Raw genomic sequence first — 23,824 nt, forward strand, 5'->3', positions numbered from 1 at the left:
TCCTCCTGTGTGTCCCCAGCAGACCCTGGACCCCGTGGGGGTGTCACGCGCCGTTCAAGACCTCCGCAAGCACGGCTCTGGCTGGCACTTGTAAAGTTTCTCCGGAAGCTTCCGGATTTCTCAGAACCAACGAGGGTTCCAATCAGACCCCTCCACTGGAGGCTCAGGGCTTGAGGTTGTGGGATTTGGAAGCTGGAAACCCAGGGCAGACAGGGAGCCTCTGCTCCCCCAGCTGGGGGTGGGGCAGGAAGGACAGAGACCCCGCGACCTCAGAGACGCCTGGGTGCAGAGCAAGGGAGGCCCCCGCCAGCCCTGAAGGCCCAGCTGGGCCGGGGGGAGACGGGGCGGGGAGTGGAGGACCCGCCTCCCTGCACCCCGAGGATGACCCGCAGGTGAGCACTTGCCTGCGTCAAGCCCCGCCCCACACGGGACCCCGCCGCACCCGACCTTGGTGTCCCCCCCCGCCCCCCCCCCCACCGCGTCCCCAGCCTCACCTGCCGGCTCCGGGCCCCAGTGGCCTCCGAGCCCGGCTCCGGCTCTGTCCACAGGCACCGAGACTCCTGGCGCCGCCCTGCCCACAAGTTGCCAGGGGAGAGGGCCCCGCCTGGGGGAGGCAGGGGCACCCCCTCCTCCCTGGCCCCACCTCAGCTCGGGAAACAAAGTCCAGAGGCGGAGGGAGAAAGATGATACCCGGGCGGGGCGGAGGGTAGGCACCGTGCCCGCTGCACACTGTCCCTCGGCCCGGGGCCTCCAGCCCCACGGAGCCAGAACTCACCGGAAGCCTCTTTCCAGCTGTGGTCAGGCTCCCCAGCACCCCAGAAACGGGGTGTCCCTGCCCAGAGTCACACCGCAGGCCCTGCCGCAGCGCCCCCACCGCCTGGCTCAGCCCACCCTTTGCGGCTACTACCCCAGAGAGCTCCTTTCTGCTGCAGGCCTCGCCTGCGAGTCTGGGTCGGGGGCTGTTCCGCCGGGCCTGGGTTCAAATCCCACCAAGCCCCTCTGAGCCTGTTCCCTCCTCTGAACGAGGACGTTACAGAGCTGGGAGGACCTCCCGGGCCACTTCCCAACGGGGACGTGACGAGGGCCAGAGAATGTCAGTAGGATGGCAATGCCCAGGCCCCACTGACCGATGGGGGCACCGAGGCTCACCACGGCCGGGGGTGCGTGCCGGGCACTCTGCCGTCCTGCCTGACTCTGGTCAAAGTGCAGGGAACCCGTCAGGGCTGCAGGAGCCCAGCGACTTTGCAGGGTGGAGCTGTGGCCGGTGGTCAGTCTACACTGAACGGGGCTTGCACCCCCTGCTCCGGGGCTCTGTCCTGACGGCCTCTTGGCTGACTGTGGGGCCCCTCTGACCCTCGGTCTCTTCTTTCAGCAATGGTAGGACTGGGATTTGAAGCGGCGTTCCCCCCCCCCACTGATCGTATGCACCTCACCCTGTTGCTTATATAGGGAAACTGAGGCCCCCAAAGTCCAGAGACTCGATCACCCGGTAGTGGGGACAACGTCCTGCCCCTGAACTGGGGCAGTCTCCCACTCAGAGTTCATAAGGCCTGCGGTATAGACAGGAGAGCTGAGGCCCCGCGGGGGCAGGTGGCAGCCACTGTGCACCTGCTGGGGGTGGGGGTGGGTCTCTGGGGCTGTGGGTCCAGCAGGGGGCAGCCTCGCGGCCCAAGGGCGGGCGGGAGGGCAGGTCCTGCCCCCACCAGCTGTGCCTTGTCCCCAGGTGCCGTCAGGCGGGCACAGGTGGGGGCTGCACGGACACCCACCCTCGGCCGGGGGGAGCCCCAGAATGCGGGGCTGTGGACCCACGGGCTCCCCCCGGCCTCCTCCGACAGCCCCCCCGCCCTGGTGCCCCCCCCCCCAGGTGAAAGCCAAGGACGCCAGGGCCTGGGGCTGTTCACACTGTTTATTTGCTTCTCTGGGAAAGTCGAGAACATAAGGGCCTTGTCACACGTCAGAAGCAGAGGGGCACTTGAGCGGAGCCTCACAGCTCGAGGACTCGAGGAGGAAGAGGGGGTCCCACGGCCACGGCCCAGGGTCACCTCAGACACGGCCTCTCCCCCTGCCACCGAGGGGCAGAGCGGAGTCGGGACCCAGGCTGTGGCAGCGCTGGCCCCTGCACCTGCCCCGGCACCGGGCGGGAGGCCCCGGAGGGTGTGGGAGCGTGTGCACACGTGTGCCTCTGGGGGCGAGTGGCTGCGTCCAGGGAGCCATGCGTGCACATCCGGGTGGTGGCCGCCCCCAGGAGTGGGACCCGCACCCCTCTCCCTCCCGGCGGGGGACAGGCTCACGTCGGGCGGGGCGGCGGATGGGGTCTCCCGCAGAGGAAGCCCCCGGCCCGGGCTGCGTGCGCCCCGCCGCTGCCAGAAACGTGCCAAGCCCAGTGGAGCTGGCAGTGGCCTGATCTCTGGGGTACGGTTGGAGGGACCCAGCACCCTGGTCCCAGCAGGTCCTGGGCAGCCCCCCAGGGTCCCCAAATTAGCACCAGGAGGAAGGAGGGCCCAGTGGGAGTCGGAACTCAGGGCTAGAAGCGGCTCATGAGGCCCCGCCTTGTGCAAGGGGCGGCTCGCAGACGCCACCGGCTGCAGGAGACAGGGCGGGGGTCCGAGACCCCTCCTGGGCGGGGCGGGGGGGTACCCCGGGGCTCTCCCTTCCCGGGCTCCAGCATCCCCTGGCCACGCCCAGAGACAGCGTGGGGGGCATGGCACGTCGGGCTGGGGGCTCGGGCTGGGGGCGCCCAGAGGGGCCCTGCTCCCTCCCCAGACCTTGAGCCTGACCTCCGACCAAGACTCCCCCAAGAGGCACGGCCTCACCCCGAGTGTCCAGGATTCGGACGCCGGAGTTTGGCCGGGAACCCCCGTCCCAGGGGCTAAGCGGGGACAGAGCAGCCTCCCGGGGGCCCTGGGCTCCCCGGGTCCCTCTGCGGCAGGATGTCCCCTCAGGGACCTCAGTGGAGGTGGCAGGAAGGCACAGGCAGGAGGCCCAGAGGGTGGCTGGCCGGCCTGGGGCGGCCTCGAGGCCCCCGGCACCCTGGCCAGGACCGCCGTGGGTGACGGCCGCATCTGCGGAGCTGCCGTGACGTGGGGGGTGCCCTTCATTCCGGAAAAAGTGGGTCTGTCCATGTCTGTCTCCTACCAGGCGTAGGTGCACGGCTCAGTGGTTGGGGCGTCGGGGGTGGTGATGGGGCGGGGGACCCCTGTCCCTCTCTTTCCAGTGAAAGAAAACTCAGAAGGAACATGTGACAACCGCGTGTCCTGGGGCCCGTGAGTGTGGGTGGAGGGTGGGCAGGCCGGGGCCGGGCTGGTGGGTGACTGGTGTGGAGGGTGGGGCCGGGGGCTGGGGACCGGGCGGCTCACATGATGGAGCAGCATTTACAGCGCTGCTTCTTCGTGTCGAGGTCCTGGGGGTCGCTGGCCGGGGCCTCGGGCCCCACCTGGTTCTCTTCCCTGGAGCCCGCGGTCGGGGGGGGCTCTGCGGCGCTGCCGTTGGGGGGCGCGGGCTCCTTGGGCTCCGCGGCGTCCTCGATGACCACCAGCTCCGCCGTGATGGTGTCCTGCAGCCCCAGCACCTTCTGGCTCTCGGCCTCGTCCTCCACGTTCTGGTAACCCATGAAGATCATGGTGACGGGGGGCTCCTGGCCAGGCTGGATGCCCGGCGGCCCCGACGTGGCCTCTCCCGGCTGCGCCTGCACGCCCGTGATCTCCCGCCTGGACGGTGTGGTCTGCACGGGCTCCCTGGACGCCCCCCGGGTCTCTGCTGTCCCGGCCGTGGACCCTGCCTCGCTCAGCGTGACCTCGTCGGCCTTGTGGATGAGCTCGTCCACCTCAGAGGAGCTCAGCGGGTGGATCCCGTTCTCCGCGGTACCGTCCACGGCGTGGACCACTGGCGGGGGCGGGGGGGGGAGAGAGAGAGAGGGAGTAAGCTGGCGCAAGGCCGTGGCCCACCCTCAAGGCTAAAGAGCAAGTGAGACAAAATCACACGTTATAAAACCAACCGACACTCGAAGCTCCCCGCGGGGATCTGTGTGCCCCGACAACCTGGCGCAGACGAGCATGTACAGGCGCTCGTGGGAGTTAGTGGACGGGGACTGAGCTGTCCCGCCCTTCGCGGCCGTCCACATCCCCAGCGACAGGGTCCCGCGAGGCCACCTTGCCAAGTACGTCGGCTTCTCCCGCGGCCAACACGGTGCCATGCAGAGGGGGACCGAGCCGGACCGCGGGCCTGTCCCTCCCACGAGGGGTTTCTCGGGGAGCGCGACCTCTTCCTTCCTTGGGACCCCATGGCCGGTCTTGGGTCACCGTGTAGCTCCTGTTCTCAAGGACAGTCGCCCACGGGCCGAGCCCGCCCTGCTGCGGCCTGGGTCGGCTTGCGCCATCCTCGCTCAAGTCCCAGGGGCTTATGACTTCATGTCCACGGACTGCCTCTTGCAGCCAGATTCACTGAGAGGGGTGTTTATCAGTTTGGGGTCGGGGGAGAAGGGGGCTCCAGTCCCAGAACACAGGGCATATGACATAAACTTGGTGACCTTGCTTACGACGGCCCGTGCAACCCCGGGCACGGCCACTTCCTGGAAACGCTCTACCCGCGTCTGGAAGGAAGGCACGTGGTGCCCTGGGCGGCGTGTGCGCGAGGAACCTGCTGCGTGGACCTTCCAAACCTCTGCGACCGCCCTGTCTGTCTGACCTGGCGTGTCCCGGGGCCGAGGGCCGGGGTACAGCACCCACGGAGTCCGGGCCGCACTCCCCAGCCCAGCAAACTCCCGGAGACACAGCTGCCTGGCCGCCTGCCGGGGGGACACACCCCGCACCCTCGGGACTCGCCGCCTCCCGGCCAAGGGTCAGGGCTCCAGCACCTGGCTGCCGGCCAGGAGGAAAGTACTTTCCACTTTCAGTTTCCAGGCCCCTAGGGAGGGGCGACCACACCTCAAGGCCTCGCAGTGACTCGGGGCTGGAGGCCCGGAGGGTGCGGTGTCCCCTCGGAACCGAGCTATTTCCCACTGGCCGCTGCCCTAAGATAGGAATCCGAGCCCTCAGCCACCATGGAAACGGGTCACCTTCCCATCGCTAAGCAACCAGAGTCCAGTCTGGCGGGTCCAGAATCCCCCAGGGCCGGGCCGGGCTGCGCCGAGAGGCAGAGGCGAGGACCTTCTGCAAACACGGGCATTTCCTCTGCCCTTGGCCCCGTGAGGTCTTTCTCGTCCAGGAGACGAGGCAGCTGGGAGTGACCCAGGGTCACATAGCTGGTGAGAGCTGGAACGGGGGTTGCCCCGGGGTCTCCGTCCCCAAACCATGGGAGAGCCGGGCCGTGACCAGGTCCCCTTCGTGGCCTCCCGGATGTCACACAGACCCCAGCAGCCTCTGAGAACACGAGGCTTCGGGAGCCAAAACCACAGTGAGGTATCATTCCACAACAACCAGGATGGCTACAGTAATAATAACGACCTAACGATGGACAAGTGTTGCTGAAGAAGTGGGGAGGTGGGGACCCTCATGCATGTCTGGAGGGAAGGAAAGATGGGGCAGTTGCTACAGGAAACACCATGGCAGTTCCTCAAAGGGTTAAATGCAGAAATTCCCATATGACTCAGAAATTCCATGCCTAGGTAGCACCCAACAGAAACGAAAACATACGCCCATACAAACACTTGTACAGCATTCTAAAACTAAAAGGTGGGAATATCCCAGATCTCCGTCAAGTGACCGGATAAACAAAATGTGATCCGTCTGAACCATAGACTATTATTTGGCCATAAAATATGAACGTGGACAGACCCTGAGCCCATGACGCTCAGGGAAGGAACCAGACACGGGCCACGTAGTATGTGACTCCATGTGTGTGACACGTCCAGGACGGGCTCATCCATGGACTGGAAGGGGTTAGTGGTTGCCGTGGTGGGGACAGGGGGTGATAGGGTTTCTGTTTGGGGAAGAAAAATGTTCTGGAATTAGTAAAAAAAAAAAAAAAAAAAAAGTGCAACATGGTGAATAAACCAAAACCCATGGGCAGCCCGGGTGGCTCAGCGGTTCAGCGCCACCTTCAGCCCAGGGTGTGATCCTGGAGATCCGGGATCGAGTCCCACGTCGGGCTCCCTGCATGGAGCCTGCGTCTCCCTCTGCCTGTGTCTCTGCCTCTCTCTCTGTGTCTCTCATGAATAAATAAATCTATCTTAAAATAAATAAATAAACCCAAACCCACTGCCCTCTATACTGAGTTGTGCGCCTGTCCTGTCCCCTTCCGCTCCGTGCATCATCTTCTTGTAAAGGCAGCCCTTGTGCACTTGCTAACGGGCTCCGGAGCTGGGCACTATAATCTTCTATTTCGCTCGGGTGATCGGCTCCGTGGGTTCCACTGCATGAAGAAAGCCCATGTTTCCCTTGATTTTGAAGATGCCTTTTTAATTCCTTTTAAAAACGTATTTTGTTTACTAAAGTGGGTTCTTCTCCTCCTTCTATCATCGTAGTAACTATTGCCCAGAAAATTTCCCCTCCCGGGGTTTGTTTACGTGCTACGATCGCAGGCCATGCCAAAAATGACCGAAGTTTAAATGCCAAACGACTTATAAAATTGCTGTCTAAATCCTGACAGTGGGGGCGCCCGGGTGTCTCAGGCGGCGAAGCGTCTGCCTTCAGCTCAGGTCCCGACCTGCTTCTCCGTCTCCCTCTTCCTGTCACTCCCCCTGCTGGTGTGCACAGGCTCGCGCGCTCTCTGCCTCTCTCTCTCTCTGTCTCTCGTCAAATAAAATCTTTTAAAACACTTTAAAAATAAATAAAGCAATAAATACTGATGGATAATGCAGTTTAAATGAAACTTTTTCTTACCTAAAAACAAAAGAAGAGTGAATTTTATGTATGAAAATTATATAGAGAGAGACAGAGAGACAGACATGCTGGGGTTTTGACTAAGGTTGCCCTGCTCCTCTGCTCCTCCCAGGCGGGCTTCCTTGTGGGGGTCTCTCACACCCTGTTCCCCGACCAGCTGCTAGAAGGAACCTCCAAAACCAAACCAGGTCTCAGCACCGCGGCCCCTGCCCACCCTCCCCGCACTCTGCAGCAGCCCCCCAGCCCCCGCCCGGTCCTCCAGCCCAGCACACTGCATCCCGCCGCGGGGCCTTTGCACGTGCTGTGGCTGCTGTCACACGCACGGTTTCCTTCAACAGACAAGCTCCTGCTCACGTCCTCTGAGGAGCCCCCCGGCCCCCTCCCCGCCCTGCTAGGCCCTCTCAGGGCGCCCTCTGCACCCCTGGGGGTTTGGTCACCTTTATTTGGAAGCCCAGGGATGGAGGCGAGTCCCACCCTCAGCCAAGCTCCAGGGCAGATTCCGGGAGCGAGGAGCGATGGGGCTGCGGGTCCACGCGGAACCGCCTCTACCCACCAGCGCCGTGGGCGGAGGGCCTGCCCCATGCTCGGTGCTCGGTCAGGCTGCGGGTCGGGCTCTGGCTCGGTCTGGGGGTCGGGGGGGGGGGTGGGGGGGCTGCATACCTTTGGTCTCGTCTTCGTAGACCTTGATGCCCTGAGGGAGCGGCTCCCGGGGGAGCAAGGTGGTGCTGGACAGCACCCGCGTCTCCCCCGTCACCTTGTCCTTCTCCACCGTGATCTCGACCGAGTACATGGCTGGCACGAGAGGCACGGGTTACCCGAGGCCACCCGCCCACGTGCCCCCCGCCGGCTGCAGCCAAGCCAGGGAAGGGGAGCCGGCAGCGCAGAGCCAAGCAGTGGGGGCGCCCCCCAGCTCCGCCTCCTCCCACGGCTTGCCAGCGTCCGCCTGCGACCCTTTGCTCGGGATTCGAGGCCCGGCGTGCACTCCCGCCCAGCGGCAGGGCCTCACACTGTTCCGTCTCCGCAGAGCAGCAGAGTGAGTCCGAGGGAGGCGGCGCCCAGGCCCGGGTCAGAGGGCCGTGTTCCCCGCGGGACCACCCAGCGCTCGGCGCTCTGCGACCCGCTCTCCACGCGCGTGTCCAGCCGGCGGCCCCTCATCCCTCCCGCTACGGAGATCGGACCGTCCTCCCCGAGTCGCTGACCCATCGGGACCGCAGCTCAGGGGCCAAGACCCTGCTCCACCCCCTGGAAATCCCTCCCACAAGGACCACGGGGCACACTGGGGCCCCCCTGCCCCTCCCGCAGTGACCCCGCCCCCTGCCCGCATCCCGAGTCACCTCATCCAAGCCTCCCCCCTGCATCTGCCCTGTAAGTGCCCTCCTGGGTCTTCCCACCCGTCAGGGCAGTTCCCTCGTTGTCCTCACCCCCCAGGGGTCCATCTGCAGAGCCCGTGGGTCCGGCCTTCGGAAGACCTGGAGCCCACCCACGTGTCCCCCCCAGGACCAGCGCAGTCCTCTCGCCCTCCCCATCTCCCCCTCCATCTCCCCCTCCGCCCACTCCCCAGGACCAGCGCTGTCCCCCCACCCTCCCACCCCCGCTCCAGCCCCCCACCCTGTTCTCCCCGCGGCCGCCAGAGGGCTCCAACGAGCACCAAGTGGGGCACGTACCCCCCTGCCGCCTTGCAGGGCTCCCCTCCTCTCTCGGGACCCTGCACGCCCCGCCCTGTCACAGCCCGGAGCCCCCCTCCTCCCCCTCCCAGGTCTCCCGGTTACCCCCCCAACCAGCCAGGGCCTGGCCAGCCCAGGGCCTTTGCACGTCCCCTGCTCCCCACCTGAACCGCCTAACCCTGGGCCCTGCTCCCCCGCTTCCTTTGGGTCCCTGCTCCAACGGCAGCTGTGAGCTTGGCCTCCCCGAGCCCTCCGACTAACCCTCCCCCCTCCAGCTCTGCACGCTGCCTTCTTTTCTCTATAACTTCCTTGCAGAGGGCGCAGTCCTTGTCAGGACGTCACCCCCCCGCCCCCAGGCTGTGGCCCTCATACGTCGCACACAGCAGGTGCTCAACAAGCGCTTGCCGGATGAGGATGACCGACCAAGAGAGTGTCGTCTGACTCCACGTCCCTGCATGGCCTGAGGCCCTCAGCTCCAGGCGCGCGGTGGGGTGGGCTGTGCCTACGCGAGGTCGTCAGCTAAGGTCAGGGGGGCTGGTGTAGCTGGCACACGGGCCCGGGGCCCCCCTTCTCTGGCTGACGCTACCCTCTGTCCCGAGCCTCCTGGCGCAAAGCTGTGTGACCCCGCGGGAGGCCCCGGGCCTCCCCTGCCAGCCCCCGCCCCCAAGATGCTCTCCGCCTCCCTCCGTGGTTCCTGCCGGCACAACTCACCCAGCACCCGCAGCAGCCGAGGGCCCCGCCGACCGCAATGACCTGTCACTGCCGTCAGGCTCTGTGCCCGGCCCTGGGTGCGCGGCCGGTTCGACCCCGCTGCTGCAGCGGGCGGACACCGAGGGCCTGGCCTGGCAGCAGAGTGGGGCCCTGAACCCCCACTTTGTGCAACGCCCAGCACTAACCCAGGAGCACAGAGACGCCCCGGCCTGGTCGCCTCCAGGAACAGGGCGCTCACTCCCCGTCCTGCGGCGGCCTGAGGGTCTGCAGTGGGCGTGAGCGGGCGTGAGCGGGCGTGAGCGGGCTGTGTGTGCACGTGTGCCCCCCCGCCGGGCCCCAGAAGTGAGCAGCGGGTTAGGCAGGGAGCCACGGGGGCCGGGTTAGAGCGCTGCCATGCGGGGGGCCCCCCTTCTCGGGGAAGCTGGGCCAGCATGTGCCCGAGGTGCCAAAGCAGAGGGGGCGGCCAGGCCCCACCCCAGGGTCCGAGCCCGGACCACCCCCACGGCCACAGCTCCTGCCGAGGCCACGTGTGCGTGGGACGCAGCCCCGGCCTCTCCGGGCGCCCCAGGGCAGCAGCTGGACGCGGGGGTGAGCTGGGGGCTGACCCACCTGCCTTCATCATGGTGGAGCCCTCGGCCGTCCTCACGGGGGTGTTGGACGCTCGTGTCTCTGTTCAGGAGGCGGAAGGTGAAGAGACAGAGATGGGGTCAGAGAGAGGAGGTCACGCGGACGCCCGACGCCCCCCGGGCACCCACAGGACTCCCACCCCCAGGCACCCCCGACACGCAGACACCCCCAGTACTGCAGCCACCCGGACACGCCCAGACCTCCCTGGCACACACACTGGCACAGACACCCGCACCCCTGCCCCCCGCGTGCCCCCAAACACACACCAGCCCCCAGGCCGTGTCCATCTTTCAGCCCCAACGATTTTCACAAAAATCGCTCAGAGGCCCGCGTGAAAAAAATTTTTTTTTAATTATTAACTTCTAACCCCACGGCAGGACACTGCCCGGCGTAACGGACTCGCGAGTCCGGCCAGACTCTGGGCTTCCCGTCCACGCTCTCCGCGTGAAAACAGCTTCAGGCACGTGCGGAAGACGCGCTTCACCTCAGGTAGCTTTAATACGCTCCGGAAGCTACAACACGCGCCGCGTGAACAGCCCACGCTGCCGAGGGGCCCGCGAGCGCCCAGACGGGAATCGGGCGCAGGCTCCCGCTCCGCCCGGCGCCCACACCCCCGCGGGGGTCGAACAGCGCGGCCGCCCCGGGAGGGCTGGGACCCCGGCTCCTCGGCCTCTGGACCCCAGCTCGGGACGCGAGAAGCGAGGTGCCCGCCCGGGAGCTCCAAGGGGGTGCAGGTGGGGGGGGACCCCGAGGGCCTCGGATCCCTCCCCTGCCGGAGGGAAGCCACGATGAGGGGCGCTGGGTGAGGCCCGGGCGTGGCTGTGTGAGAAAGGCCATGACCCTCATGACCCCAACAGCGGAGGGTGTGCAGGGACACCCCACCGGCCGCGAGTGTGCGCAGGCCCCCCCAGAAGCCTACCTTTGGGTGTGCCCGCCGGGACCTGCAAGAGGAGGGAGAGACCTGGTCAGTGAGGCCAGGCCCGGGCCACACTGCCCTGGTCGGCCCCGAAGGCCAGTGAGAGCAGGACCAAGGCTATGGGAGGGGCAGCTGGGGGCTCGGACACGGAGCAGGGACGTGGGTCCTGCAGCGCCCTGGGCCCACCCTCCCAAGACGGAAGGGGCAGGAGCTCTGACCCACCCCCCGGGGCCCTGAAGCCCAGAGCGCGTGGGGACAGGTGCTCCCAACATCTCTGGGCCACAGCGCTTGTCTCCCATCGAATGGGGACCCTGCTCCCCCTGAAGGGGCTACTGCGAGCAGGGGACGGGCGACGGCTGTGACCACGCAAGTAGGGTGACAGCAGGTGGGGATTTTGTCCACAGCTTCCTACAGGCCAGGTCTTGTGTAGAGAGCGCTTGCCCTCCCTCACAACATCCCAGCACGTGGGTGCTCTGGGGAGGCCAAGGGGGAGACTGAGGCTCGAGGGGACACTGAGGCCTAGGGGGGAGACTGAGGCCCAGGAGGGAGACTGAGGCCTAGGGGGGAGAGTCAGTGAGGCCCGGGGGGAGCCTGAATGAGGCCCGGGGGGAGACTGAGGCCCGGGGTGGGGGGAAACTGAGGCCCAGGGAGGTAAAGCAACTGTCCCAGGTCACACAACAGGGAGGCGGGAGGCTGTAATCCAAATGCAAGCCCCAGCTCTGAATTCTGTGCCACAGTGACCCTGAAGGGGGGTGTCTCAGCCTGGAGCCAGGAGGGGCGGGTGCCCGCAGGGGTGGGTGCCCTCAGGGGTGGGAGCCCTCCAGGGCGGCCGCCTGGGAGCATCAGCACCCCCTCACCTGCTGAGAATCCACGAGCACCTCGGCCTTGTGGGCCTTGGCGGGGCTCGGGGCGGCGGGTGCGTCCCCGGCGGTGGGCAGCGGGCCTGCGTCCTCCAGCACCTCGATCTCCTTCTGCAGCCTGAGGGGGCACAAGAGGCCACCGCGCTTACCGGGCGCCCGCCCCGCTCCGGGCTCGAGACGCGAGCACCGCACCCGCGAGGCGTCCTCCTTCCTTCCCGCAGCCGGGGAAACCGAGGCACGGAGCAGCGGCCCCGCCGGCCCGGCCTCCGCCACCCTCGCTGGCTGCGGCTGACTTCTCCTGCTTTCCGACCAACTGTCCCGTGTCCCACTCAGATGTGCGCTTTTTGTTTTGTTTTGTTTTGTTTTGTTTTTACGGGAAGCCTCATCTCTCTGGGGAAACTGGAAAAACCATGTCCCCTTCCAAGTTCCAGGAGATAATGGTCCACACAATCCGGTGAGAACAAAACAAAGATTTTAAAGCCCGCCCCACGGGGTGGCCCTCAGGAGGCTTTGGGCTGTGGGCCTGTCAGGCCCCGGGGGTGAGGCGCCCCGGAGGAACTGAGCCTCCGCCCCCCACAGTGAGGGTCGGCCTGGAGGGCTTCCTGGAGGAGGCGTCCAGGCTGGGGCACCAAGTGGCGGCGGGCTGCCCTGGGAGGACGAGAGCCGAGGCCCCCGGAGCCCCTGGTCCAGCCCAGCGCCCGTCACCCCAGCCTGGTGCTGCCCGGCCTCCGCTCACAGGCAGGGGCACTGCGACACCTGCCCCCCCTCTCCCAAAGGCCTCGGGAGGACCCCGGCCTCCACGGGGAGCCTTGTGCGGGGCGCGTGCTGGGGCCAGGCAGGCCTCCCCCCAAGTGCACATGTGGAACTCTGGCGCGGCTTCCGTCCCCGTGACCCCGCTGCCCTGGAGCTGAGCCTGGGCCTCTGCCTGCCCGGAAACTCCAGGCCTCTGTCCCCGCCGGGGGCCACTGTCCCCGCCCCCGCCTTCCTGCAAGCCCAGCGCCCGCGTCTGCCCTGCGTCCGCGAGCCAGGGGACAGCACCCGCTGGGCTGGCGCCAGGGAGCCCCCGGGGAGGCGGCTGCCGGCACCTGCCCCCCCCACCCCCCCCGCCTCGCGCACCTGCGGGGGGGGGGGGCAGGAAGGGGTCCTGCGGCGGCCTCTGCGCCCCGGCCCGCGGGCCCTCCCTCCGCCGCGCCCGCGCGCCCACCTGCAGATGGACTCCTCCAGCAGCCGCGCCTTCTGCTCGTCCTCCTGCATCTGCCTCCGCATGTCCTCACCGCCCTCCGACGCCGCCGACGGCGTCCCCTCCAGCAGCCAGCGCTCCCGCAGCGCCTTGGACTGCGGGGCGGGGGCCGGGTCAGAATGCGGCGGCCTTCCTGCTGCCGCCCCCCGGGCCCCGGCCCCCCCCACCCCGCCGGGGTGCCCGCGGGACCTTCAGGTGCTGCAGCTGCCGTCGGTCGTCCTCCAGCTGCCGGCGCTTGTTCTCCACCTCGGCCTGCCGCCTCCGCTTCTCCTGCGCGGGACGGGGGCTCAGGGCTGCGCCCCCCACCCCGGGCTTGGCCCCGAAGACCCTGCTTTCCTGTGAATGGCACCCAGCTGGCCTGTTGGCCCCCACCCCCCCAGAGAAGGGCAGGTTCTGCTCCCCCCGAGTGATCTCCCACCGGCACAGAGCGGCCAGGGGAGCCGGGGCACGACGGCCCACACTCGGAGGACCTCAGGGTCTCCCCGTTCTCACTTCGTGGGGAAGCACCACCAGGCACTCGAGTCCCGGGGACCCTGCCACCCCCCGGTTGGGGTCCCAAGGCCCTGGGTCAGGGAGTGGGCCCCACCGCTGGGAACTCACTGCAATGGCCTGGAGCCGCTCCTGCTGAGACGTGGTCTCTGCCGCCAGGACCCTGGGGGAGGGGACGCACCAGGTCAAGGAGGCCGGTGGCGGCGTCCACCCCACGGAGCCTCCCGGGTTTCCTCCTGGAGGGTGGGGTCCTGCCCTGCTCTCTCTGCCCAGCCTTGTGACCTCGTCGGTTCTCCCAACAAGCCCCCGCTGTCCTCCAGGACAGGGCCCCAAGGACGGGAGGGCCGGGAGGGCGGCGCAGACGCTGACACTGCCCAGGGCACCCCCGGTTGCCTCCCACCCTCCACGCACAGCTCGTCCAGCCCTTGGGGGGACACGCGGGGACACCCACCGGCCTCGCCCTGCAGCCCTCGGGTTTGCAGCGTGCACCATCCACCCTGGGACGCGTCTGCTTCCCCCGGGTCTCCCGGGAGCCCAAAGGCCCAGAGAGGCCGCGGAACCTCCCTCGTCCACGGCATTTGCTCAAAGCCACTGAAGGGACAGAGCTTCCTGGGGGCGGGCAGGAGGCCCAGGATGGGGGTGCGACCTTCAGGCCCCTGCCCCACCCTCTGCTCCCCTGAACCCCCCCCCCCCCTGCACGGCAGGCTCCAAACCCCAGCCCTTCCCTCCCCGCTGTGTCCCGGTCCCCGGAAGCTGCACAGCCTGTGCTCAGGAAGCGTCTGCAGCAGCGAGGCAGGAGGACATGGTCCTGCTTCCCGGGGCCTGGACAGGGACGAGGCCTGCAGGGGTCCTGGCTCGGGGCTCCCTGCGCAAGTCCTAGTGACCCGGGGCGGGCGGGGGGCGGGGGGCGGGGCCTGGGGGCACACGTGGGTTCTGGGCACGGGAACCCAGTCCCCAGAGTCCTTCCACCCGGCCCTCGGCCCGCGTCAGGACCAGGAGCCACCTTGCACCCCCCCCCCCCGGGCCCTGAGTGTCCACCTGCACAAACAGCTGGGACAGCCCCCCCTCCACAGTGATTCAGAAAGGAAACAGGCCCACGGCCCACACCGAGCCTCGCCCCTTCCCCAGTCCCAAGCCACCCTCCTGGCCTCCAGCCCCACCACCCGCTCCACTAGGCTGTTTCCTGGCCTCGATGAGACCCGTGAAATCATCGGGCTCTCACGCCCCGGCCAGGTGACCCCACCCAGCTCTTGGCTTCCTGGAGGGCGGCACCTGCCTCCTGTGTCCCCCCCGGGGAGCCGGCAGCGCCAGCCACACCCTCTGCGGCTTCCCTCTCTCCCTCCTCGGGGAGGCTGGCTCCAGCTGGGTGGAGTTCGGGACAGGCTCGATCCAGCAACTGAGCGCGGAGGCCCTTCCTGAAGGGCCCGATCCGTCACATTTCTGTGTCGGTGCCGCCCCGAGCTCCCCACACGGGCCCACCCTCCGGTTCTCGCAGGCCGCACGTCTCCCATCCCAGGCCTCGACCACGGCCTGCTACCTCCCTGGCTCCTGACCACCACTCCCCGCCCCCCAACCAGAGGCAGCTTCCCAAGGCGAGAATCAGAACCACTCGGTCTGCTCTTACGTCTCCCTGGCTCCCATCACCCCCTTTTTTTCTTTTTTTTTTCTCTTTTTAAAGATTTTATTTATTCATGAGACACACAGAGAGAGGCAGAGACACAGGCAGAGGGAGCAGCAGATTCCCTGCAGGGAGCCCGATGCCGGACTGGATCCTGGGACTCGGGGTCACGCCCTGGGTGGAAGGCAGGCGCTGAGCCCCCCCAGGGCGTCCCCCCATCACCCCTTGGGAGAAACCCTAGCGTGGCCCAGGCCTGTGCCTGCCGCCCTGACCCCCTCCGCCGCCAGCACCTCCGGGCTGCGCTTGGGCACCCGGCTCACTCCCTGCCGGCGCCCTGGCCTTACTGTTCCCCTCCTGCTAATGCCCTTCCCTCGGCCTGGAAATGAACCCCAGAGAGGGCGAGTAGGGCGAGTCACTTGTGCCCAGTGCACGGCGGGGACCAGGGCCACACGCACGGCCCAGCTGTCCGGGGAGACACCCCCACGGGCCGGCCTGCAGGGTGGAGGGACCAGCCGCCCCGTGGGGTGGCCGGTCGGCGGGCACCGGGCAGCTCCGTGTCCGGCCAGCGGGCGGCAGACAACAAGGCGGCCAGTGTCCCCGGGCGGCGGGTCCTGCCGCCACCAGGTCAGGGGAAGGTCAGGCGCGGAGGGCACCGGCCCAGGGGCTGCACCCCCTCCCCGCCCCCCTCCGCGTGCCCGGGGCGCCGACGCTCCCGCCCCAGGCGCCACCCCCCCTGGTGGGGCCCGCGGGAGGCGGTCGCCCTGGCAACCGCGCCGTCCCCATGGCAACGCGGAGGCCGGCAGGCGGGGGGTTGGGCCGCGCGAGCATCTCCCGCCCCCGCCCCGCCCCCGCCGGCGCTGGGGGGTAAGGGGCTCCCCGCCGCGGGCTCCAGGGGCCGCCGAGGGGCTGGGGCGCAGGGGGGCGCCCGGGGTCACGGGGAGGCCCTTGTAGCCCGAAGGTTCTGGGCCTGCCCTGCTGCCCGGCGGACGAGTCAAGCCCAGAGAACGCTCAGCATCGTCCGAAAAATAAACCGAAGCAGGACCAGAGGCCTCCCTGGACGGCCGGGGCGGGAGAACACGCGCCGCGGGTCACCGCCTTCCTCGGGCGGCTCCGTCCTGCATTCCAGGGCGGGGAAACTGAGGCTGGGACACCTGCTGGGCCTGCTCCCCGGAGGGAGGGGGTCGGGCCTGCTGGGGAGGAACCGCAGCTGCTAAGGGAGACGGGGCGCCCTGGGTGCTCAGGGCGCACAGCACGGGGGCTCCCCGCGGGTGGGCGGGTCGTGCGTGGGCGCCGGACACGCTCCGGGATGGGGGGGCTCGGGGAGAGGAGCAGAGGCCCGAGGCGCCCGCTGAGTTCTGGCTGAAAGGCCTGGGTCGGGCTTGGAGAGGTGCCCCCCCTTCCCCGGGGTGACCCAGGGCGCGGCCACCCTCCGGGCTCCCCTGGCTCTGCCGGGTGTGGGTGACCCCTCGGGGCTGCGGGTGTTGGGGCCCACCCTCCTCCGGGAGGCCCACCTCACCCCCCGTGCTCAGGCTCCGGGCCTCGCCTGATTATTTTTACAGAGCGCCTGGAGCCAATTCTGGGCTCGAGCCCCGGTGTGGGCGGCTCAGGACTCGCGAGGGCGTGGGCTGCGAGCGCGTGAGATAATCCTGGCTTCGGAGATGAGCTAATGAGGCCCAAGCCCGGACGAGCCCTGCGCAGGCCCCGGCCCTGGGAGGCACTCGGGGTTTGAAGGCACCAGAGAGGTTACGCAACCCGCCCAAGGTCACCCAGCGGGCAGGGCAGCTGGGCCTGCGGAGGGCGCGGGCGTGGGGTGCACTTGGCGTCCGAGCAGGGAGGCTCCCGCGGATGGAGGGGTCCTGGCCAGGCAGGCGCGGAGCCCAGAGCCCCAGCAGCATTCCTGCGCTCGCTAAACAGAAACAGCTGCCCATCGCCCTGGTCTTGGGGACACAGAAGGGGAGCAGAGTCCCCCGGGGGGGCTTCCTCAGGTGAGGGGTCCCCTGCTCCCTGCCGAGCCTCTGCCAGCCGTCAGCCCCCCCCAACCTCCCTGCTCCAAGCCCTCCACGCCCGCCCGTCACCCCCAGGAAGCCGCAGCCTCCCCGCACTCGCCCCTCTCCTTAAACCAGCTCCCTGCCTCCCCCTGTGCGGCCTTCCTCCACCTCCAAGCTCAAGGGCAGCTGCCTCTTCCAGGAAGCCTTCCTGACCTCTCCCCTCGCCAGGGAGAGTTCTCTTCCTCTGGGACCCTGAGCACTCAGCACAGGTCCCTGGGGAGGCAAACAGCTCATGAGGCATGCATGGGCTTTCTAGAATGTTCCAGCAGAGGCTCCACCAAGATGGGAGCAGGCCGCAGAGCCAGAGGAGCAAAGCTGCTGGCTAGTAACCTGGGGGGGCGGGGCGCGTGGATCCTGCCCTGGGCCCTCACAACCAGAGGGCAGTGGGACGTGAACCCAAGGCCTTCTCCGCCAGCTGCAGAGAGCAGCCCCACAGGCCAAGGGCCCTCCGGCCCCCTCTCCCCACCAGCATTCCGGGCGGCCCACCCACCGCAGGACCTTTGCACTCGCTGTGTCCTCTGGCTGCTGTGCACCCCCCTGGGCCTCACCGACTCCCTCAGGCCCTCCGTTATTGTCACCTTCCCTCCCGGAGGAGGCCTCCAACCCCCTCCAACCCCCTCCCAGGCTCACTTACTTTCTCCCTTATTTCCCCACAAGGATAGTGTCTCTGTCCTTAACATGGCCCTAGAGGGATTCAATAAGCGTTCACTGGACCGAGGAGTCAGTTCGGGTCCCCACCCAGGCATTCCCTCCCCTGTCACTTTCCTGCCACCCCTGTGGGCCACTTGTCCTACAACCACTTCCTTTTGTTGCTTGTTTTTGTTTTTTAAGAATTTATTTATTCATGGGAGAGAGGCAGAGACACAGGCAGAGGGAGAAGCAGGCTCCATGCAGGGAGCCCGACGGGGGACTCGGTCCCGGGACCCCGGGGTCACACCCTGGGTGGAAGGCAGATGCTCACCCTGAGCCACCCAGGCGTCTCTGTTTCTGAAAAAACTCACTGTCACATGTCACATTTATCTAAAACAGGGCCCGGGCTCCCCACACCCGTCAGAGGACCAGGGACAGGCCCCAAGCACCTCACCCCAGACATGACTACACGGGGCTCAGCGGTTGAGCGTCTGCCTTAGGCCCAGGCCGTGACCCCGGGGTCCCGGGATCGAGTCCCGCGTCGGGCTCCCTGCATGGAGCCTGCGTCTCCCTCTCCTGTGTGTCTGCCTCTCTCTGTCTCTCGTGAATAAATAAATAAGATCTTTAAAATTTTTTTTTTTTTAATTTTTACTTATTTATGATAGTCACACAGAGAGAGAGAGAGAGAGGCAGAGACACAGGCAGAGGGAGAAGCAGGCTCCATGCACCGGGAGCCCGACGTGGGACTCGATCCCGGGTCTCCAGGATCGCGCCCTGGGCCAAAGGCAGGCGCTAAACCGCTGCGCCACCCAGGGATCCCTAAAATTTTTTTCAATTCAAAAATTAATTTAAAAAAACGGCTACATTTAACGTATGAGACGACCCCAGCGTCCATGACAGATGAACAGGAAAGCGCAGGGAGGTCCGTCCACACGTGGACACGTCCCTCGGCCACTGACTGGGGCTCAGGGAATGTTCTGGAACTAGGCAGAGGTGACGGCTGTACGGCTGTGCGACGCACCGAATGACGTGCTTGCGTCAGGTGGGTCGAGCGCCGTGTGAGCTGCACGTCAACCAAGGCTGCAAGAGCACGGCAGGAGCGCAGACCGTGTCGCCAGGGCCGCCCCACGGGGCATCGTGAGATCCCGCTCGCCCTGCCCTGGACGCCCCCGGGCCGAAGGGCCCGCGCACACCCTACGGGCAGCGGCTCTCGCTCTGCGCCAGAGGGTCCCCGAAGCTCCCGGCCAGGGCCCTGCCCCGAAAGCCCCACCCTGCTGCCCCCAACGCAGCCCCGCGCCCACCCACCACCACCCTCTCGTCCACCCCGAGGCGCCCACCCACTGACTCCTGTCTCCCCACCGCACGCCCGGCTGGGGCTCCCCTCCTGGTTCCCCGCCCGATCCAGACGGTCCGGGTGACGGGCTCGGGGGTCCTTGAGCCCGGTGAGCGTGATGTCACAGCCCTGGGATCCTGCCCCGCACTCAGACCCTCTGTCCCTCCGTCCAGGGCCTGCGCCATCTCCCCCCACCTGTGGGCAGCCCTGAGCACCACGCAAGTGCTCACCTCCGACCCGGCCACCCAGACGCAGGGTCCCCCCCGCAGCCCTGGCCCTTCTCCCCAGGCCGCCCCCTCGGTGGCTGTCCCCACTGAGCCCCCACCTGCTCCTCGGCTTCCAGAGCCTGTTTCTTAGGCCTGGTCACAGCCTCACCCCTGTCCCGCTTGGACGCCCTCCCGGGCTGCCCGTGGCGCCGCAGCTGGGCATGCAGGCTGGCAGGACCCGGCCAGAGCCCAAACCAGAGAGCGCTCCCTTCCCCCGCCCCGGTGACAGGCCAGTCCCCACGCCGGGCATGCCCTCTGCCTGCCTAGCTCTCTACGTGTGCATTAGAGGGACAGCGCAAGGCTGACACGGGCTCCATCTCGCCCCCCTCACACGGTGACTGAGCGGAGCCAAGAGTCGGCCGCTTACCTGCCGGGAGCAGGCGCCCCAAGGCACGACTCTCCTAGGAAAGGTCAGCGACGGGATGGACGGGGAGCCCCTGCCCACAGCGCGGGGAAGACCCTCCTTCGGGCCCTACACAAGGCTCGCAGGGTCAGCAGACAGCGTTAAGGGTACAGATGGGTTCCCCGAATGCGGAAGGACGGACGGAAACAGGGCCCCAGACCTGGACAAGGGTGAATGTGAGCCCATCTCGCAGCATCAGGACCGACCCTCGACCCCGGACCTTGTCCCCATGCGGCTGGGGCAGCGCACCTGCCCGTGGCGCTCCAGGGCCCGGGCCATACCGCACCCCTCGTCCTCCAGGGCATCCCCCCGGGGCGCCGGGCGGGCTCCCGTCCCCGTTCAGCCCTGCTCAACGTCCCACAGAGCGGGGGTCAGGACGCCGCCTCTCCATGCCCCAAATGGAGCAGACACAGAGGGGTGCCCCGGGGGGTGGGGAGGCTCAAGGCAGGTGCTTCTAGCGCCCAAGGCCACCTTCCATGTGGCTGAGGACAAAACCAGGGTGAAAGGCCAATGTCAGGATACCCCCTCCCCGGCCCACAGCCCGAGACACAGGAAGGTGCAAAAGCCCCCATCCCCCCGACCCTTGCCGCTGAAGGACCCAGGAGCTCCGTGGCCCCGGGTGTGGCACTGTCACCTCTCATGCCTCGGTTTCCCCACCTCGCAGGGCTGCTGTAAAGATCCAGCAAGTCCACAGAGACAAAGCACTCAGAACAGGGCTGGGCACACAGCAGGTACCCACTCAACGTTAACCACCTTGCCGTGCTCCTGCCACCACCTCCACCGTAGTCTGTCCCTTCCCTTCAAGTCCACTCGCGGGTCCAGTGAGGCCCCCTCCCCCGCGGAACTGCCACGTGGTCACCAAGACTGAGAAGCAGAAGGCGCTCCCACAAACCTCCGAGTAAAAACATCAGAAAATAGATACAACGAGAATAAAAGTTTGTTATTAGGTTCAATCATCAGGGCACGCTGCTGCCTGTCAACCGGCTCCCCGCTCTTTCCGCGGGGGCACTAGAGGGTGGAGGGGCGTTGAGGACCCACCGTGCCCCAGCGGAGACCGTCCAGGCCTGACGTGGGTCGGATGGGAGCTGAGAAGGGTCCTGGGAAGGGTCGTGCTCTCCGGGCCGGCCCCGAGGCCTAGCCCTGCCCTCAGCCAGGCCAGCGCTCGGGGGAGCATCGGGGGGCGGCCGCTCGGGTATCGGGGGGCGGCCTCGGAGCCGAGCTGGCCTTCGTGCACCCGTCAGCGCCGGAGGCTCCCAGGGCAGCAGCCCCTCAAATCCCCCGCAGCGAGGACTCCCACCCAGCTCCTGAGGTGCTCCCGGGACGGTCATCCTGCCCCTGGCCTCCCTGGGGTCCCTCCACAATTTGTGTTACACCCTCAAATTCTTAAGTGAACAAAAACGAGTCTTCAATCCTTGAATTAACACAACGTTGTGAAATTCCTAAACGTGTTTTTAAAAGCAACTCGCCGGCAGCACGGAGAGGCATCTCCTTCCTGCAGCTCTGACGGCAGCATCCACGGCAGCATCCACGGAACGAGCGGGCGGGTCCTCTCGGACCCCACTGCCACATGCGATCCCGGAACGGAGCGGGGGCAGGAGCTGCACCGGGTCGGCTCCCCCACCCATCGTGCCCCCGGGCGCACCCACCGACGGAGGCTTTCGCTCGCGGCCATTCAGGCTGCGGAACGCCAGGTCCTGGCCCCACGTCTGCACCCAGAGAAACCAGCGAACCCCCCGGGTGGGACCCACGGCATCATATCTGACCCACGACCACAAGGCACAGGGGCAGCCAGCACCCAGGCCCCTCCTTGTGCTGTGTGACTCCCTCTCTGGGCCTCACTGTCACCGCTGAGGGTGAGAGGGACCGCAGGAAACAGGAGTCCAACCAGAACACTCCCTTGCTCCTCCGCTCTGCGGGAATGTCCCCGTTGTCTGTCACCCGCAGCCCCTGGGGCAGCCCCCTCCCCACAGCCACACTGCGCTCAGGGTCTGCAGTCGGGAGGCCCAGAGCCCCCCCTTGGGCCTGGGGAGCAGAGCAGATAAACAAGTCGGGGAGCCCAGCACAGACACATCCGGGCCCTGGCTCCCCTGAGCCCCTGGCTGGGCTCCCGGGGGCCGGGTGGGGGAGCAGGCTGGGCCTTTGTCTGGGTTTTCAAAAGCAGAGGACATCGGGTGTCGCCTTCCTGGGGAGGGCGGGAGGCGGCGGCCGCCACCCAGCTGAGGGTGTGGCGGGTCACGGGTGAATCCCCGGAGGGGAGTTGTCGGCTCAGAAAACACACCCAGTGGGAAGGGCAGGGGGAGCCGCCGGGTGGGCTGGCTGGAGCTCCGCGTCCAGGGTGGAGACTGGGCCCAAAGCGAGGCTCGGCAGGCCTTGGCACCCGCCGGGGGGCGGGGGGGCTGCTAGCACCCCACACACGGCTTCCCACCTCCTGGCCCTGTCAACACACCCCCCAACCTGCCAGGGCCCACCTGTGGGAGTGGGGCCTGGGGGTTGCCCTGATGCCCGGGAGCCAGGCGACTCTGACGGGACCGGGCACACTCACCCCGAACTGCACGTGCAAACCCCCCCTGCCGCCCAGCGGCCCCTCACCGGACCCCCAGGGACCCAGGCTGCCCACTCCACTCGCCGGCTAGGCCGGCCAGGCTCCCGGCTACACCATTTGGGGGCCCATCTTGGGGACGCTCTCCTTGGGGAGGGATCGGACCCAGGCTGGCCTGCTGGAAAGCCCCTGGACCTCGGGCGCTCACACATGCGGAGGCGCAGGCTGCAGGGACGCCCCTCCCTCCCGCGGGGCTCGGACACTGCCGGGGTCGGGTCGCAGGGCCCTAGGCGGGGGCTCCTGAGGCGCTGGGGCCCTCGGGGGCGGCAGGCAGCGGGGCGCAGCGAGGACGGGGCGTCCAGGGCCAGGGAGGCGGCGCGGGGAGCTGCAGGCCGGGGCGGCCGTGGGGAGGGTCGCTCCATCACCCCGCTGCGAGCCCACAGGTGGCCCGGGGTCCAGGCTAGCGGGGCGCGGGGCGCGGGGCGCGGGGCGCGGGGCGCGGGCGCGGCCTCCCCCTCCCCAGGCGCCCCCCGCGTCCCCGTTAGTCCGCGGGCCGCGGGGATGGGGATGGGGATGGGGATGGGGCCGGCGGAGGCCCGGGCGGCGCGGGGTCCCGGGCCTGCCCTCCCGCCGGCCGAGCGCGCCTACTCACTCCATTTCCCCGCCGCGGTCCGGGAGGGTCGGCGATGCTGGGGGCGCGCGGGGCGCGGGCGGGGCGCGGGCGGGGGGCGCTAGGGCCTGGCGGCCGGGGCTGCGCGGCGCGGGGGCGGCGGCACCGGCTCGGGCATCGCCCCGCGCGCGGCTGTTTATTGTCCGGGCGGCGGCGGGCGCGGGGGGTGGGCTGGGCGCGCGCGTCTCCGCCGCCGCCGCCGCGCTCCTGCGCTCGCTCCCCGCGCGCTCCCCGCCGCCTCCCGGAGCCGCGGCCCCGCGCCCGCCCCCTGCCGGCCGCCCGCAGCCCGACAGCGCCCCGGCCCGGCCCCCGCCCAGCCCCTGGCCGAGGCGCACGGGGCGCAGGGTCGCGGGGAGCTCGGGGACGCGGGTGCTCAGCCCGCAGGCGGGAGCGCCCCGGGGGCCCATCCGACCCAGAGCGCCCGCGCCACGGTCTGGGGGTGACGCTGAGCCGACCCGTTGGACGGGCACCCACACCGCAGGGCGGCGAGAGGGCACGCTTCGCCCCGGGGGCACAGTTTGCAGGAGAGGGACCACTTCGGAAGGCCCCTTCGGCGGCCAGGACACCGAAGCGGGGAGGCCCGGAGGCTGAGAAGGGACCCCCCAGCCCCGGGACAGGGTGGAGGCTGGACCCCGCTGAGAGGCAGGTGGATTCTGGGCGGATCGTGCAAGGGGAGCCAGCAGGATTGCCACCAGGGAGGTGGGATGAGGGGTGCTGGGGTCCCGCTGCCCCCTGGGGTTGGAGGGATGACAAGGGTGACGCTGGGCGGGCAGCTGGACACCACCACGTTGGGGTTCAGCGTGAGGCCCAGCCTGGGAGGCCCAGCAAGACGAGGCGGGAGCCCGCACGGTCAGCCGCCCGAGGCCGCTAGATGCCCGCTGTTGCCTCCTTACATTTTGTCTAGAGTCCTGCGTGCTGCCAGTGTCACCAGGTGGACCCACAGGCCGCAAGCGGGGCAGGACCTGCCCCCACCAACATGCAGACCACAGCCC

The 23,824-nt window shown here is 68.1% G+C and overlaps 1 protein-coding gene across 3 annotated transcripts; it reads right to left on the minus strand.

The window, feature by feature from the left end:
* Positions 1-1,891: 1,891 nt before the first annotated feature.
* PALM (paralemmin) lies at positions 1,892-23,054 on the minus strand. 3 transcript variants are annotated; one of them, XM_038568056.1, is made up of 9 exons: positions 22,815-23,054; positions 13,437-13,488; positions 13,026-13,106; positions 12,801-12,931; positions 11,594-11,714; positions 10,740-10,761; positions 9,803-9,862; positions 7,479-7,610; positions 1,892-3,882 (listed from the first exon to the last, which is right to left on the minus strand). In XM_038568056.1, the coding sequence occupies exons 1-9, from the start codon at positions 22,817-22,819 to the stop codon at positions 3,353-3,355; spliced, it is 1,134 nt and encodes a 377-aa protein (XP_038423984.1). In that variant the 5' UTR covers positions 22,820-23,054; the 3' UTR covers positions 1,892-3,352. The 3 variants fall into 3 exon arrangements, with proteins under 3 accessions (XP_038423984.1, XP_038423983.1, XP_038423985.1); XM_038568055.1 differs by lacking the exon at positions 22,815-23,054 and adding an exon at positions 13,777-13,975; XM_038568057.1 differs by lacking the exons at positions 7,479-7,610; positions 22,815-23,054 and adding an exon at positions 13,777-13,982.
* Between the last annotated feature and the right edge of the window lie 770 nt (positions 23,055-23,824).

This window comes from Canis lupus, chromosome 20 (assembly GCF_011100685.1).
Source record: "Canis lupus familiaris isolate Mischka breed German Shepherd chromosome 20, alternate assembly UU_Cfam_GSD_1.0, whole genome shotgun sequence".
NCBI classification, from domain to species: domain Eukaryota; kingdom Metazoa; phylum Chordata; class Mammalia; order Carnivora; family Canidae; genus Canis; species Canis lupus.

Excerpts from the sequence above, each read along its gene's own strand:
- PALM (XM_038568055.1), bottom strand. The coding sequence starts at position 13,817 with ATGGTGCACGCTGCAAACCCGAGGGCTGCAGGGCGAGGCCG. Across the intron at positions 12,932-13,025 it reads GGCAGCTGCAGCACCTGAAG|TCCAAGGCGCTGCGGGAGCG; the intron begins GTCCCGCGGGCA and ends CCCGCCCCGCAG. Across the intron at positions 9,863-10,739 it reads CCCGGCGGGCACACCCAAAG|AGACACGAGCGTCCAACACC; the intron begins GTAGGCTTCTGG and ends CCTCCTGAACAG.